General features: G+C 35.3%; 3 protein-coding genes across 4 annotated transcripts in view; 1 reads left to right on the forward strand and 2 right to left on the reverse strand.

The window, feature by feature from the left end:
• The window catches only part of LOC123758830 (uncharacterized), a 28113-nt gene extending 23170 nt beyond the window's left edge, over positions 1-4943 (forward strand). Inside the window, 1 exon segment of the mRNA XM_069334236.1 lies at positions 271-4943. Coding sequence (XP_069190337.1) covers positions 271-373 — 103 coding nt within the window. The 3' untranslated portion in view covers positions 374-4943.
• Ubc7 (ubiquitin conjugating enzyme 7) lies at positions 2272-12413 on the reverse strand. Of its 2 annotated transcripts, none has more exons than XM_045743561.2 (5): positions 12281-12413; positions 8998-9079; positions 8247-8365; positions 7019-7159; positions 2272-6134 (listed from the first exon to the last, which is right to left on the reverse strand). In XM_045743561.2, the coding sequence occupies exons 1-5, from the start codon at positions 12321-12323 to the stop codon at positions 6013-6015; spliced, it is 507 nt and encodes a 168-aa protein (XP_045599517.1). In that variant the 5' UTR covers positions 12324-12413; the 3' UTR covers positions 2272-6012. The 2 variants fall into 2 exon arrangements, with proteins under 2 accessions (XP_045599517.1, XP_045599516.1); XM_045743560.2 differs by having other exon boundaries at positions 5441-6134; positions 12158-12338.
• Positions 12414-14976: 2563 nt separating this feature from the next.
• On the reverse strand, positions 14977-17316 carry EMC7 (ER membrane protein complex subunit 7). Its single transcript, XM_045743557.2, has 3 exons — positions 17108-17316; positions 16499-16661; positions 14977-16151 (listed from the first exon to the last, which is right to left on the reverse strand). The coding sequence occupies exons 1-3, from the start codon at positions 17314-17316 to the stop codon at positions 15831-15833; spliced, it is 693 nt and encodes a 230-aa protein (XP_045599513.2). The 3' UTR covers positions 14977-15830.
• Positions 17317-17319: the final 3 nt, after the last annotated feature.

The raw sequence follows: 17319 nt of genomic DNA on the forward strand, positions 1-17319 counted from the left end.
CCATCCATTCATGATCATTACATACAAGACAAGGAATGGAACTTGCCTGTATCACAAAATTCTCAAAGGATGTTATCATGAGTTCATTATTAGTATGTTCCCTCTGTACCATGTACTCATTAAAATCAGGGAACCAATAATCCCCGAGGAGGCTTTCTCACCTCAACTCAAATCTCTAGGGAACAAAGTTAAACACAATTTAAATAATAAATTCATAATTATATTTCCCATGAAGTATCATAATTTAGCAATTCAATTAAAATGTTCCAGTTTAATATGCAAAGTGAGTCATCATCCAAGAATTCGAGAACCCTACAACTTGACTGCCCCTGATCATCACACAACATATGTAAACACGACCAAGTCACCTTAATGTTCACTCACCGAGGACTGAGTCTAAGTTGAATAGAGAGGGGGGGGGGGTCTGTAGTTGACAGAGACTCCCGCCCTTGCCGGCCGACAGCCTCCCTGCTAGGGACGTCGTCTCTGCTCTCGTCTGCTCTTCTCTTGATGCTGTTCTGTCTGTCAATGCTCCATGCTGGATAGCTCTCCGAGTTTATATTGGGGAACCTAGTAGCTAACTCCGCCCACAAGTAGATAGCCTCCGGCACTACCAAGCCACTCCTTAAACGTCGGCATGTTTGAAGGCTACCCGGCTCCAATTATACGCTTAGCGGAAGCAAGGTGAAATTATCATGATCTGACCTCAGGTCACTTGGGGTCATTAACGGTTAGAGGTGTGAGATCTCAGGCAGACAACTGGCGCCTCTCAGATCCTTGTCTGTGACTCGTGTACTCTATATATATTTTAAATAAACTAACTCAAACACTTTTACAGTGTTACAACACCTTGCACTCATTTTGCACCAAGCCAAGCACAGCCTGTGCCTTTCATTTTGTTATTTAGCTAGCATGCACAAATTTTGTTATCCAAACATTCATAAGTTGAGGGTTTACTTTTCCTTGCACAGAGATATGTTTTAAGAGATTGGGCTCCAATCCCTGCCCCATATGCTTATGTCAGCCTTTTTTTTTTTTTTTTAACACAGGGAACAGATTTATCATGGTCTTGTTTCCATGGAATATTTGTTTATCCTTTAATGTAACATTTGCTGCTGCTTTGGCAATTATGAACATAAATCACAAGTACAGTACTAGTGTTTATCATCAATACTTTGCAATACTGTAGTTAACTAAAAAAATAAAAAAGTTGTGTACTGTAATTCAGAGAGATGTAGAGATGAGAGAAATGTTGCAGTATAAACCAAACAGAAGACCACATTAGGTTGATGATCAAAATGAGGGAACTGGTGTGGAGAGAATAGGAATGGAATTGCATCTCGGTAAGATGAGGGGGTTTAGAAATTTCAAATCATAAAAATATTCTGAAAAAGTTATATAATAGGCTGTATGTGTGAAAGATTTGACAATGAATGTGTGATGGTATTAGACTTGAAACTGTGGATAACTTCCATTTCTTTAAAATTATAAAAAAAGACGTGAAATAAAAATGAATGGTTGATGGATTTTGTATGTATACTTTAATAAATGGAATAATACTAATGCCACTAATACAGAGACAAAGGTGAAATCCAAACATAAAAGCTAAATTTCAAATTCAGTTTTATCTTGAATAGAATTCATTTTCAGAATTACTGTATAACAGTGAAAATAATCAGATTGTAAAATGCATATCACAAGATTTTGTTCCAGATATGTTTTGTAACGATGAAATTTATTCTAATGCAAATAGAATTGCCAGCATTCTACCAAATAGTGCCAACAATAAATACACATAATAGACAACTTTTCAGAATGTTTTTTTATGTACAGTATTCCATTTGATATAGTGCACATTATTGTATTGACTCCTGTTTGCCACATGTAAAACTGTCATAATTTTTGTGTATAATTATTATACATTATGCAGATTGAAAAAGGTTCAATATGCTGTCTGAAAAAAGAAATTACAAGTTAACTGTAAACATAGTTTTTTCTTAATTTTAATCTAATTTATTGGTGTTCATTGTATATATGAATATTGTATACTGTAATTGCAGAGTAAGAATTCTTTATTTTGAAAATGGCTAGAATGGCAAGTTTAATGTAGGTAATGTTTATTGGCTACTGTATAGGAATTGTATCATACAGCTGTTGCCATAGCATACCAGCCCTGTGTGTGTATTATTGTGCATAGATTTATGAATGTTGTACTGTATTTAGGATCAAACTAATACTTATGTTATTTACAAGGTAAATAAGAAAAGTATATTTTGGAGCTTATTTATTAATATATTTTTAACTTGAATTTTCCATGAGAAGGATTTTAATTGTATGCCAAGACACTCATACTGGTTACTTAAAACTGGTGTCGGTAAAGCATTAGACTTTTAACTAGAACAAAAATAATTATATGGATAAATTGGAGGCTGCATTTAATTTGTTACATTGAAATGGACACTTGGCTATGCCATTACCTAAATAAAACATTGTGAGAAAACCTTTATCAATATGAATATTTTACAGTAACTGTGATTTTGTATTGTAGAACTTGTTGTATAACTTATTTGTATTGTATAAGGGAACTTGACATGAAATGACAACTTGCCAACAAATGGACAAACACACTGACCCTTAACAAAGCTTACCTTGTTAAGCATCTGTTGTAACGTGACATGTTGGTCATCTTACCTTAAGTATACAATACTGTGTGTTCAAGTGTACTGTGTTAATGTTAATTTCACGTTTGACACCCATCTACCTATTACAGCATGTAAAGAATTCTGTTTTTTGCTAGGGTAAAGATTATTATTTTTTTTTTACTTATTAAATAACATTTTTATTTGGACATTTTTAGGTATATTTTAGCTTTGGTCTATTCTGCAGTGTATTGTAATGTTGCTACAGTGAAAACTATTTTTATTTATAAGTGCAGTATTTTATACAAATAGAGTATGACTTAATTGAACATTGTTAATATTGAATAAAAGTGCAATAGTTTTATCGAGGGAGAGTCCTACTTTTCCCGTATTCATTATGATTTTAGTAGTGAATGATATTCAGTGTTCAGGAATTGGAATTTAAAAAGTGCAAACTGTTACATTTATTTCAATGTATATATATTGCATAGCTTATGATTGTTTGGGAAGCAGTAAGATAATAACAAATGACTGCTCTTTAAAAAATGATGAGGAATCATGAGCTTTAAAATTTTGTTATAAGCTGTTCCTGCAAGTGCTTTTATACTCGTGTTTTATACTGTATGTTTTTGTCTTCATACAATTGGGGACAACATTGTCCTCATTAGTGTATTTGAATGTACCTTTGACAAGCGTGTGTTGCCACTTGTGACAGTATTTTTGTGTACTGCAGCCTCAGTAGTACATTTTACTCAATAGTCAATGGGATCTAAATGGTATTAAGATTTGTAAAGTTAAGCTGTTCAGTACTTCTGTTATCATGTTACATAGCTTTAATTCTTAGAAATTTTCTTTAGAGTATGATAATCAGCCAGCATTTGTTTGTAGTGCCAAGTGATTAATACATTGAGTAGGAAAACTTTTTAATTTGTCCCAGTATTTTATTGGATATAGGATGATAGAGGATCATCAAGTCTTCCATATGCTTTCCTCTCTAGGTAACTGACTATTGAATTGTGAAAAAACAAATAGGCACTAATATGTTCATTTCATTTCATTTAAATTAAAGTGTGCTTGGAAGTATAGAATTGCAAAATCATGCCTGAATTACATAAATTGACAATCTCAGGTTGAAATAAAAACGGATGTGGTATAAAATTCCTTGGAAATGAAGTGGTTTTTTGAGCAGACCTCCAAAATTTCTAATGAAATTGGATCACCTCTTTGAGTGCATCTGGTCTATGATTGTGTGATTATTATTTGTGTTATGCATTAGAATTAAAATATGCACCTAATTATGACAAATTTCAGCAGAATATTTATAGCATTAATTATTTTTATATATACACTAAATATAATCTTGATTACTACTGTATGGTATGTTAGTTACTGACAAGAAAAAAGATTACAATTTGATGATTATCATAAATGATATAATTAATGTATTGACTTTATGTACATTTTAAGCACAGTGGTGTCAAGTGATGCAAACTGCATTCTAGTTTGGTGCTCAAACATCAGCGTTCAATATATGCTCAAGCCCACATTTCCCGGAAATTTAATTCACATCCGTTCCAATATGTAGCCTAAGTGACTGTCTGGTACAGTCATGAATTTTGGTGCCATTTGGAGATAGCATTGAGTACTGTACTTTGATTGTCTGTTCTAGAAGGAATGGACTATCACATCATATTCAACTTTGTATGTGTCTGGCATCATTATGTACATTTACATTTGTACAAAATATATTGTACACTCATTTTCATCCTAATATCCTCAGGCAATATTATGTTTAGCATAAAGCATGTTAATGTATCTTGGAGGACAATGTTAAATATCCTTTGTGAAACCATATAGAATTACAGCTATCTCTCATATATTAAGTAAAACCGCTTTGTACATTTTGTCCGACGAAACAATTTTGGCTGGATATAATTTGCACAAAAACTGGCAGTTGTTGGATGTTATATAGAGAAGGCTGCCCTGTGGCAGTATTACAAACCTACTGTGTGTGTACAGTAGTTAGTTTGCTTTCTGTCTTTCATATGAGCAGGAAGTAATACTTAGGAGAATCTCAAATTGAAAAGCTACCCAAGACGACTATTGCAGCCACATTAGATCTGTTAATAAAGATCAACTAATAATTCATATAATAATTTTTTGTATCCCAGAGAAATTTATATATTTTGCAGTCTATATTGTCAGTAAATTCCCAAATTACACCTTTGATTGGACTTTTCCAATCATGTACCTGATTCTCCAAACATGTATATCCATTATACCCTATTAAAAATCTTAAATTTTTTTAAACAGTTTTCATCCTTTGTATTTCTGAATTTGTTTGGTAAACTTTCCATTAATTTTTAATGTGTTTATCAAGGAAGTTCAAGAACACACAGTACAAATATATAACTCAAGAGGTTAAATATGGAAAAGTCATAGTTGTACAGCAACTAGCATAAATTCCAAATTTGATCCCTAGTATAGCTGATGTACATAGCTGTGAATTTTTTTGAATAGATACGGACTTGCATTTTATCATAAATTATAACTGGCCTAGTTAGTTGATGGAATGCAACGTGGTTTAGTATTCAGATGACCAAAATCATCCTGTCTCTGCTCTCGTATTATTATTCAGGGTAATATCTACCAACTGTTGACTATTGTAAAATACAATAGTCAACAGAAATGTTCTGTAAAACAGAGCCAAGCTTTGAAAGCTATTTAGCACTTTTGATAATTTCTCACCTATGCCTAACTTTAAACACTTGTGAATGTAGTAATTAAAGTTACACCATGAATTAAAAATTAAACAAGTTTATTAGAGGAGCATAGGTCTCGGTAAATTACATTGTATAAGTGGATGCTATCAAGTCAAATTGATACTGATGGCCTATACTGTATTTATAAAAAATCATCTACATTACATTTAATTCCCAAAAAGCAATACGTATGGGCCGTAATGATTTAATTAGTATCTAGAATTTTACCTACTTTCATACATTACTGCTTAAAACTGTCCTGAATTGCATCTTTTATTATAAAAATATATTTTAATTGAAAACATGAGATTAATACAGTATATGAATTTGAATGTTATTCATATACTCTTCCAAAGTAAGAGTATATGAATAAGTTTCTAAACATTTGATGTACAAAGCAAGTTTCACAGTAATGGGACACAGACATTCAACTAGTTAATGGGTATTATTTTGGCAAATCTCATTTCTGCATCTAGTTCTTTAACCACACACTATATCCTAGTTGTATGATGACTAGGATCTAAGCAGAATCACATAATTTGCAAAACTCATGTTATCCTTAATCATAACAATCTTTAACAAATTGATTGAGCACAACGACATTTTCTTGACTACGGAAATGGTAAATTTAGCGTCTTACGAACCAACCTCTCTGCAATTTTATTGAATTGTTCCCTGTCATCTCTCCACATCTTTGCTGCATCAACATTTGCACTGCTCTCATCATTTGGTTCTGAAATAATTAAAATGTTAATTATTAATTTTAATGTAAGTTAAAAATTTTTATATTTTTAAATAGGGAGGATCACGCATGCAACATCTTTTGCTAGTATAATCCAAATAAACAATTAGCACTTTGGGTATGATCATAACTGTTATACTATTTCTTTACAATCTCCTGCCAACAGATACACAACTGAAATACAGTATATATATCCAGTTTTTAAGTAATACAATAAAAATAAGCTGTTAACAATTGAAGAGGCATATAGTGCAACCTCAATTCAATGAACTATGGTCCCAAACCCAATTCACTACAATGGAGGATGCTTCTAGGATGCATTTCCAACACCTCATGAGCTAATTTTTCTTGGCAAAATTTTCATTTCAACCTATAATATAATAGACAACTACCAAATGAACACATCTGTAAAAAACTGAACCACATTTAGCTCATTTCTCACGTCCCTAGCCTAAAAACTGATTTTTAAAAGGTATCGGGGCCATCCCTGAATGAACAAAAATCATAAAATTTTGTTTTAAATATTCTCAATAGCTTTCCCAAGGCTCCAACTATTTCTTGTGATGAGAAAATCAATGGGAGCTCTTTGGTGACTCAAAACCCACTGCCAACAGCCTGCCAGCTGCCATCTCTACCACTATCCAATCCCGCCTCTCCTAAAGCCATTCCAAGGTTTACACACAGAAATCACGCTAACATAATATATATTATCTTGGATTGACTTCAGGAGTGTCCTCCAGGCTTCTTGATTCAGTAGAATTCCAGGTTGTATAACTAATACTAGGTCAGGGTGGCACGGTGGGATGCAGCACCCAAATAAATGCCATTGAAGAGATAAGGAAATATTTGCCAACACAAATACCTATGAAACTCACCTGCCAGCATTGATACCACCGAGAGTAATATTTTCTCTACGCTCTGAACCGGACTCCATCTTTCGGCACTGGTCTCGTAACCCATGGGGTCATCACCTGGTGCATGAAGGATGGAGATACACACTCTGCCATCTGAGTAAACTGGTGAAGTGAAATAAAGTCTTGAATAACCTGGACTCTACCAATGATTTAATATAAAAATTCAACAATACTGTACAGTATAAAATAAATGACTAGGCATTTATTTTACCATTTTGTGCTGCATCTGAAGCGTTTCTGAAATGTACATTAAACATGTAGTAGTACAGTCGGGTTCGTTCTCGACGCACAATCGACAATTCTGGGTTCGAATCCCGGGCAGGACAGAAATGGTTGGGCACATTTTCTTTTACCTAATCTACTATTTGCCTAGGAGTGAGTAGGTATTCATGAGTCAACTTCTTGTGAGGTTGCATCCTTGGCAGAGTCAGTAATTTGTGTTTGGGGGGAGAGGGGAAGGGGGACCTCTATGAAAGCCAAATGAGTATGAACACACTCTGGCTTCCTGTCCCCTGACACAATAAATTTTTATGAACTGTGTTTTTTATGACTGACTAAATATTGGAATAGTGAGGAATATTAATATGTAAATTCACAGTTTTTGCTTTTTTTCTGCTTGTTTACATATCACTTCTAACATAGTACCCAGCCAATAGAATATATTTTAAATTTATTAATTAATGGTCAAGATAAACCACCCAGGAAAAGTTGTACTGTACAGTACTACAGTTCTATAAATTACCTTCCTTGTGAAGCTGAATAAATGGAAAAAGACAATGTTCTTGGATTAATACATTTCTGTCAAAGTTATGAAAATACCTGTAGGTTAAATTTGTGTGTAGCTATAAGCCTTTTCATTTGTTTATGAATTATGAAAGACTGCTGTAAATCCCACTTTCACACAAAACAAGCTCTTTCCTATAATTCAAACAGTATATGTATTAAAGTGTACTCAAGTTAGTCATGAAAGCCATTTCAATAATCATTAACTATCAACAAAGCATTGTTACAAGGATGTGACCATAAAGGGTTTCTTGGTAATTTTACATAAAACTTTAGTTATTCTATAAAATTAGTTATTTTTTAACTACAGGAATTAGTTATTCAATATTTAAATCAATAGGTTCCCATGTACAGTAGTTGCAGCCCTTCTCCCCTCCCCCCCCCAAAAAAAAAAGAAACAACTCACTGTTCGGATGAAACATTTCACAGGTGAACTGCATCTTTGGGGGTGATAGAGGATAGTCTGGAGGGAAAATCAACTTGGCTGGGAAGACTCCACACTCAAAGCAAGTTCCTTCAGGACCCCTTAAAATATTCACATTTGTGAGAATACTATTTCATATATATAATAGAGTACAGTATTTATCAATTCATATATATATATATATATATATATATATATATATATATATATATATATATATATATATATATATATATAGAAGGGAGTACCACCTCTAGCTGGAAGAAGGGGGACCCATAGCCTCGGAGGAAACCACGCATAACGCATTAGAGGGAATGTTTAGATCCCCTCCAATAATAATAATATTATATATATATATATATATATATATATATATATATATATATATATATATATATATATAATATATATATATATATATATATATACTGTATATATATAGAGAGAGAGAGATATGTAGTTTAGTTCCCTTGGTAATGTTAAATTCTAAAGCCTATAATGCAAAGGATGGTTCTTCACATCTCGAAACACTATTTTGAGCTTTAAGTACTTATTTGTTAAATTTTACCTGGTGTTTGTTAGTATATATGATATGCATTTAACTGTATATTATTTATACAGTATCACATTTAAGAAGTATGAAGCACAATTTTGTACAGTAATATAATTCAAGACAAAGCAGCTATACAGCATTATCTGTGATACCCATATCAAAAGGGTATAAACAACTCACATGATTAGTGCCTCCCATTCAAAAAAGTTCTCTTCATTGGTTGGGCCAGCAATGATACCTTCAGGAGGGTTTAATGTCAATTCTGAAATAGCAAGATTAAGGATGTAATGTGTATTAGTTAAATTTCTAATAGTTAAACAAAATGTAGAGTGAATTAATATATCAATGAATTTTAGCAGCATCCAATGGTATAGTGGTCAGAACCCACCCACTTGCCTCTGCAAACAAAAGAATGACTCTGGTGGGACAATTAGGTACAGTTCCTTCACTAATTCACCTCTGTGCCCACTGCTCTACAGTCTTACATACAAATAACAACATTCCATGGATCCATAAACAAATATAAACAAATAATTATAATTAGCACACTACTCTATGGGCCTGCATGAACTCCAAAGAAAAAAGGTACATCAAAGACATGAGGTCCTGATCATGAAGATGAAACTGAAAAAGATCCATGGGCAAAAGTGAGGAATTAAGAAACCACTGCACATTAGACACTCCCAAGGACTTCTCAAACCTCAAACATGTACAGGGGGTGAAAAGCACCCAGCATCCTACAGTACTTCAAGATCCCCATAAGTCCTCAACACCCCAGGAACTGAAGGCACTGGAGCAGAATCAAATTCCATGCCAGATATAAAAGACAAAAAAAAAAAAAAATCTCCGAATGGAGAGGGATCCATAGCCAAAACTCTTACATACCCGAGTAATAGAAGGCAATAGATTGACTATCTTCACCATTAAAAATGGTGAAGATAGTCAATCTATCACCACCAATCAATCACCAATCAATCACCATTAAAAATGGTGAAGGGCTTGCCAGGTCCTAAGAAATACTAAATTGAAAGCCAAGAAATACCAAATTGAAATAAATCTTTCATTTCTTCACCTTAAGTAAATATGTGATTGCTGTGAATAACAGCACATTTTTCCAAGGGCCTGTACACAAATACCATAACTTTCCATGGGCCTGTATAAAAACACCACAGCTCTCCACAAGCCTGTACGCATATACCACAGCTTCCCACAGGCCTGTATACAAATACCACAGCTTCCCCAGGGCCTGTATACAAATACCACAGCTTCCCACAGGCCTGTATACAAATACCACAGCTTCCCACAGGCCTGTATACAAATACCATAGCTTCCCCAGGGCCTGTATACAAATACCACAGCTTCCCCAGGGCCTGTATACAAATACCACAGCTTCCCACAGGCCTGTATACAAATACCACAGCTTCCTACAGGCCTGTATATACATACAGTACTACAGCTTCCCACAGGCCTGTATACAAATACCACAGCTTCCCCAGGGCCTGTATACAAATACCACAGCTTCCCACAGGCCTGTATACAAATACCACAGCTTCCCACAGGCCTGTATACAAATACCACAGCTTCCCACAGGCCTGTATACAAATACTACAGCTTCCCACAGGCCTGTATACAAATACCACAGCTTCCCACAGGCCTGTATACAAATACCACGGCTTCCCACAGGCCTGTATACAAATACCACAGCTTCCCACAGGCCTGTATACAAATACCACAGCTTCCCACAGGCCTGTATACAAATACCACAGCTTCACACAGGCCTGTATACAAATACCACAGATGTGTATACAAATACCACAGCTTCCCCAGGGCCTGAATACAAATACCACAGCTTCCCACAAAACTGTATCCAAATACCACAGCTTCTTGAAGGCCTGTATACAAATACCACGGCTTCCCACAGGCCTGTATACAAATACCACAGCTTCCCACAGGCCTGTATACAAATACCACAGCTTCCCACAGGCCTGTATACAAATACCACAGCTTCACACAGGCCTGTATACAAATACCACAGATGTGTATACAAATACCACAGCTTCCCCAGGGCCTGAATACAAATACCACAGCTTCCCACAAAACTGTATCCAAATACCACAGCTTCTTGAAGGCCTGTATACAAATACCACAGCTTCCCACAGGCCTGTATACAAATAACACAGCTTCCCACAAGCCTGTATACAAATACCACAGCTTCCCCAGGGCCTGTATACAAATACCACAGCTTCCCACAGTCCTGTATACAAATACCACAGCTTCCCACAGGCCTGTATACAAATAGCACAGCTTCCCACAGGCCTGTATACAAATACCACAGCTTCCCACAGGCCAGTATTCAAATAACACAGCTTCCCACAGGCCTGTATACAAATACTACAGCTTCCCACATGCCTGTATACAAATACCATAGCTTCCCCAGGGCCTGTATACAAATACCACAGCTTCCCACAGGCCTGTATACAAATAACACAGCTTCCCACAGGCCTGTATACAAATACCACAGCTTCCCACAGGCCTGCATACAAATACCACAGCTTCCCACAGGCCTGTATACAAATACCACGGCTTCCCACACGCCTGTATACAAATACCACGGCTTCCCACAGGCCTGTATACAAATACCACAGCTTCCCACAGGCCTGTATACAAATACCACAGCTTCCCACAGGCCTGTATACAAATACCACAGCTTCCCACAGGCCTGTATACAAATACCACAGCTTCCCACAGGTGTGTATACAAATACCACAGCTTCCCCAGGGCCTGAATACAAATACTACAGCTTCCCGCAAAACTGTATCCAAATACCACAGCTTCTCAAAGGCCTGTATACAAATACCCACAGCTTCCCACAGGCCTGTATACAAATACCACAGCTGCCCACACACCTGTATACAAATACCACAGCTTCCCACGGGCCTGTTTACAAATACCACAGCTTCCCACAGGCCTGTATACAAATACCACAGCTTCCCACAGACTTATATACAAATACCACAGCTTCCCACAGACTTATATACAAATACCACAGCTTCCCACAGGCCTGTATACAAATACCACAGCTGCCCACACACCTGTATACAAATACCACAGCTTCCCACAGGCCTGTTTACAAATACCACAGCTTCCCACAGGCCTGTATACAAATACCACAGCTTCCCACAGACTTATATACAAATACCACAGCTTCCCACAGGCCTGTTTACAAATACCACAGCTTCCCACAGGCCTGTATACAAATACCACAGCTTCCCACAGACTTATATACAAATACCACAGCTTCCCACAGGCCTGTTTACAAATACCACAGCTTCCCACAGACCTGTGTGGTGCCACAGTACTGTCGCCACTGTAACAGTACTGTCACGTGGACCTAATCCCACCCAAGAACAAGTTAAACATAACCATGTATTGAAGCGCTCAGCTGTGTGCTGGGAATAATTACGCTTATATTCCGTCATGAGTCGCTTGAGCGCCCTGCCCGCCATGGTCACCCTCACACCTCACAGCTGTTGACACCCACAACAGCTGTTCCACGGTCACTCCGTACACACCACACTTCACCTACGGGTTTTTTTTAAGCTTACTACATGTTTTAACAACTTTTAAAGTATATATTATAAAGTGTGAATGTACATATTAAATTTACAAACTATTACAATTTACGGAATATGTATAGTTGATTTTTTTGTTGGACTATTGTAATTATTGACGAAAGAATCATTATACGAAAATCCTATACGAAATGTCAGTGTCAGTGCATGGAGTGAGATTTAGCTCTTGGGACCCAACATTAAAGTTTATGTATATACGGCATTTATCTTTCTTGACCTTTTAGTTCTATATTGTATTTGGTCTTGATGTGTGACGTGTTAGGGAAGTAGTATTACATACGTAAGTGAATGTAACTATTATCAAGTAAATCAAGTACTGTACTGTACTGTACTATTAATAAAATTAATATAGTACTACAGAAAGGTGGTAATTATAATGAGAAATGATATAGATGAATGAGTTATTCAGTATTTTAAGATAGACTAAGTAAACCTGTTAAGGTTAATGAAGGTCTGACACCCAGGTACCTGAGTTTACCTGAGAGCCACTAACACTAGTGGACTCGATGAGGACAGGAAGCCAGCAGGTCCCCTCCCCATTTGCCTTGATGATCTTTTCCAGTCTCATTTTAAAAATTAACAGAGTTTTGATATTTACAGCTACGGCAGGAAGGCAGTTCCATGGGTTTATAACCCTGTGGGTGAAAAAGTTCTCCTGTTCTCAGTCCTACATTGTGGCTTGTTGAGCTTGAAACGCTTGCTCCTTGTTTGCATTACATAGGTTTTGAAGAAATTTTCCGGATCGACATCCTCCAAATTTTAAATTAAAAACAAAATTGCTAGACCCTTTTCAGTCTGTGCACTCCAGAGGGAAAATCCTCATTTCTTAGCCTACCACAACCAAACTATAATGCCTAGAATCTTTTTTAAAGTATCCATCATTACCCCTTATTAATTCATAATAATTTTTAAAATAAATAAATAATGAACTAGAGGAGAATCACAGCAAAAATTGCTACAGCATAAGGGTTCAATATGAAAGGGTAAACAATATCAGACCAACAGAATACTACAATACTTTGTGCAGTAAATCTCGTGGAAACTTTTAAATTAAACAAAATCGTGGATATTAATCCAGACCACTTCATTAAAATGTCAGATGTAACACATGCAAGGGGCAACAGCTACAAGCCCAACAAGTCACATTGAAGAACACAAAAAAGATGATTCTATTTTCACCCATAGGATTACCGTATAAAGCTGGTTATGGAACCAGCTACCCATTGAAGTTGAACATGCGAAGATATTACTACTGTTTAAAATAGTGTGAAAAATTATCAGGAAAAATTTGGGTACCTTTAACAAGCTGCCAGCTTCCTGTCCCTGTAGTGGCCACTAAATAGATGGTAACTTTCAGGTAAATTTAGGCAAATGTAGTGGAGTACAGAACATTACTACTACAGTATTGTCGAATAAGAGGCATACTTAGAAAAGCTACATTGAATTTGAGAACAATAAGACCAATTATTACATGATTAGACTTCAGTCATCATTATTATTTCTCTTTTTCTCCGTTCCTTGGGTTGAAGATATATCAGCCAAAAGAAATGAAAGAAGTACAGTACAGCATAAGAAAAGGGCTTCTTTGCCGAGTGTGGAGGAACAGCAGAGACGATATTTAAAAGTCAGTTTTGGAAAAAAAAAGATTAAGGCATTTGAGAAAAGGGAATGGCCTATTGTGGATTTTGTAGATTTTTATAGAGTGGCAAGACAGTGATTTGAAGTAGAGTACAAGATATAAAATGGGAGAAGAGACAGCAAGTTTTAAATATTTCGGGGAAGTGTAGTGCATATATATAATACTGTATACTGTTGATGAGAGAGAATATACAATAGTGCTCCAAACCCCCTGAAAATTATAAATGAAACTTTTTGGCAAGGAAAAAGGTAAAATGATCATGAGTACAAGCAGTGGAATTTTTTTTTAGGAAAAAAATATACCCATCTGACATTACAGATGCTACACCGATCTGTAATGTCAGATGGGTATAGCATTGAGGATGCACAGTGCAGTACAGTATATGTGAGATGTGGCAAGAGTTAAAAGTGGTTAGGGAATAAAATGTGAAGTGGTGGAGTGTGTAGAATTATATTTCACTTAGGCACTTAGGTGTTATGCATGTCGGTAGAAACCCTAAATTTTTTTAACAAGGTGTACAAGGGATAAAACAAGTGGATCATATGATGAAGGAAGATGGCCAGTAATTTGGAATGGAAGAGTAGAATGACATATAAAGTATTGGAGTAAGAGGCCAGATATCTTAATTAAAAGGGCAAAAAGTTTACATGGTGATGGTTTTGTGGATAATGGGAATAAATAGGTAGCTCCTGGAGAAAGTAAGGTGTCAGGAATATAGACATATATAACAATTACACTCGTCCATTTATAAATCATACTACATACATTGAAGAACCAGTGCATCATGCATTATTTAGTGTACAATGCATTATATTATTTGGCATCAATGTAATACTTTATAACAGTACTGAAATGCAGTACAAACTATTATGATGAAATAAAACATAATGAGAATGTTACATTTTAATGGAGAAAACTATACATTATCCACAAACACATGTAATTTAATCTTAGATACAGTACTTGACAATCTATTTTCTTAAGTGTTACATTTAGACAATCAACACAGAAAAAAGTTCCAATAAGCAGTATGTAAATAACAATAACAAGGCAGTCGCAAGAGTAATATAGTAACAACTTATCAACACAAATTATAAGTTATCTTCTTGTTTTATACAAACAGTTTGGTATATTTAATATAATTTAAAAGTACAGTACTGTACTCATTCCTCATATAGTCTCCATTGTTAGACCACCAAAAAAAAGTATCAACTAAAAAATACAGTACTGTACACCTGATTAAAGCTTATTCCCGTGGAATTTACTTAAAAATGCATTGCTATACAGTACATCATTCCTAAATATATTTAGAAATTATTTCCCATAAGACATGTAACTTATTAAACTGTACAAATATTCAGACACCAAATGATCCAGCTTATAGCAAAATTTCTAAAGGTTTAATACAACCACAATTATCAATAACTGTCTTATTACCAATTTTGATAAATTTATAACAAAAATATACTTACTAATTACTATGCAGTTCAATGTACAGCAAAATACTGTACACAAAATTCCTCAAAATAATATAGCATTTCTTGTAACTTGCAATGTATCTTGTAATAAATATACATGAACAGTATTTCCAAATATAATTTTTTATATAGATTTTCAGATTTCAGCACATAAGACAAAATCTAATAACCTAAAACCTTGTTTCTGATGAATAATTCATATAATAAGTTATTGTAAACTACAGTATTGAAATTATGTTGCAAACAAATTTGTTTCTATTCATACTATGATTTATCCTTGCGTTTATTTGGACGAGATCTCGCTTTAGGCTGGTTACCCTGGCACTGAGTATTGGTACTGCCACCACCAAATAATGAAGTCATTATCTCTGAGAGTTCCGGAGTGTCCATCTTCGGCATTTGAATTTGTTCCATTTCTTTGCGTGTTTCTGGATCATTAAGCCTGGGAAGGATCATCATCAGTGCTAATGGCAGAACAGTCATTAGTACCATAGGGTTCATAAGGGTATCAGTTAAGCGCCACTGCTCTCGTTGCAGAAAATATCGATATGGTCCAACAGATTTCATACGAAGAGGATGAGGCATCTGTAAAGAGGAATTTAGTATTTGCAATTAAAAAACTCTTGATGTTACATATAACAAGCTTCAGAGAAAGATTTTCAATTTGTTCTAAGTTCTGGCTACACTGTAGCCTCATTAATACTTTATAAAGAATTTGATTACAGTTTTATTTAGATAGACAGCAATTTGCCCATTTCCCCCAAATCCCTCTTCAGACAAAAGAAATCAAAAGGTCAATGTTTTGAGTTCTATAGCCACTAATCAGGTAATAATATAATTCTTTCAACTACAGTATTCCCTTTTATCAAATATGGATAATATATTATTAAATATGATGTGATGTAAGGAAGACCAAGTTGTAGCAATCTCACCTGTACAACATTTGATGGCTGAATGTGATTGACAGCACGGGCTCTTATTTTTCCCTTGGAGTTTATATCAACTCTTAGAGGCTCATAAATGTAGGTGGGGTTCATGACCTGAACAACATAGGAGCCTGATGGAACATTGTTAATCACAAAGGACCCATCTTCTCTGAAATATAATAAATAAATAAATAAATAAATAAATAAATAAATAAATAAATGTTTATTCAGGTAAGGTACATATATACAAGAGGTTTTACAAAAATTGATAGATTTATAGATAGAGCTAGTACATACAATGCCTAAAGCCACTATTACGCAAAGCATTTCGGGCAGTATATATATAATTAGGTAATTAATAATACAATACAGGCATTGTACACATAGCTTGTTTATTGTTAAAATTTTACATTTTGCCAGAGTATGGTATGTTAGGTTGGACTAGTTAAGTATTAATACAAAAAAAAAAAATGTGGATGAACCATCTAAATTATGAAATGATCGAAATTCATTGAAATACCAGTTGTGATATATTATACAAGATATCGTACTCTATTTCCAAGCTTTTGACTGAAAGGAACCAACCCAACATGTGCGACTTCAGTTGTAACTTACCTGAGAAAGCCATAATGTCCGCCATTGGTAAAAACCTTGGTACTGGCGAACCATTCGGCAGGACTGACGAGTGACGAGTCTGGCCTCACCACTCGACCCTCAATTCTGTACCGCTCAGCTCCCACGCTGAGGTCGTCCTCGCCATTACTATACACTCCGCTCAAGACACACAACCCCATCAACGCCTTCCATAGCAGTTTTCGAGTCATAAT

The sequence above is a fragment of the Procambarus clarkii genome, chromosome 31, assembly GCF_040958095.1.
Source record: "Procambarus clarkii isolate CNS0578487 chromosome 31, FALCON_Pclarkii_2.0, whole genome shotgun sequence".
Classification (NCBI taxonomy): domain Eukaryota; kingdom Metazoa; phylum Arthropoda; class Malacostraca; order Decapoda; family Cambaridae; genus Procambarus; species Procambarus clarkii.

Coding starts and splice junctions, on each gene's coding strand:
- Ubc7 (XM_045743560.2), bottom strand. CDS start 12,323: ATGGCGGGCAGGGCGCTCAAGCGACTCATGACGGAATATAAGCGTAAT. Junction 9,080..12,157: donor AGTACTGTGGCACCACACAG/GTCTGTGGGAAG, acceptor TTGCTATTTCAG/AATTGACATTAAACCCTCCT. Junction 8,366..8,997: donor GAATGGGAGGCACTAATCAT/GTGAGTTGTTTA, acceptor GAATATTTTAAG/GGGTCCTGAAGGAACTTGCT.
- EMC7 (XM_045743557.2), bottom strand. CDS start 17,316: ATGACTCGAAAACTGCTATGGAAGGCGTTGATGGGGTTGTGTGTCTTG. Junction 16,662..17,107: donor GGACATTATGGCTTTCTCAG/GTAAGTTACAAC, acceptor ATTATATTTCAG/AGAAGATGGGTCCTTTGTGA. Junction 16,152..16,498: donor AGCCATCAAATGTTGTACAG/GTGAGATTGCTA, acceptor TCCTCTTTACAG/ATGCCTCATCCTCTTCGTAT.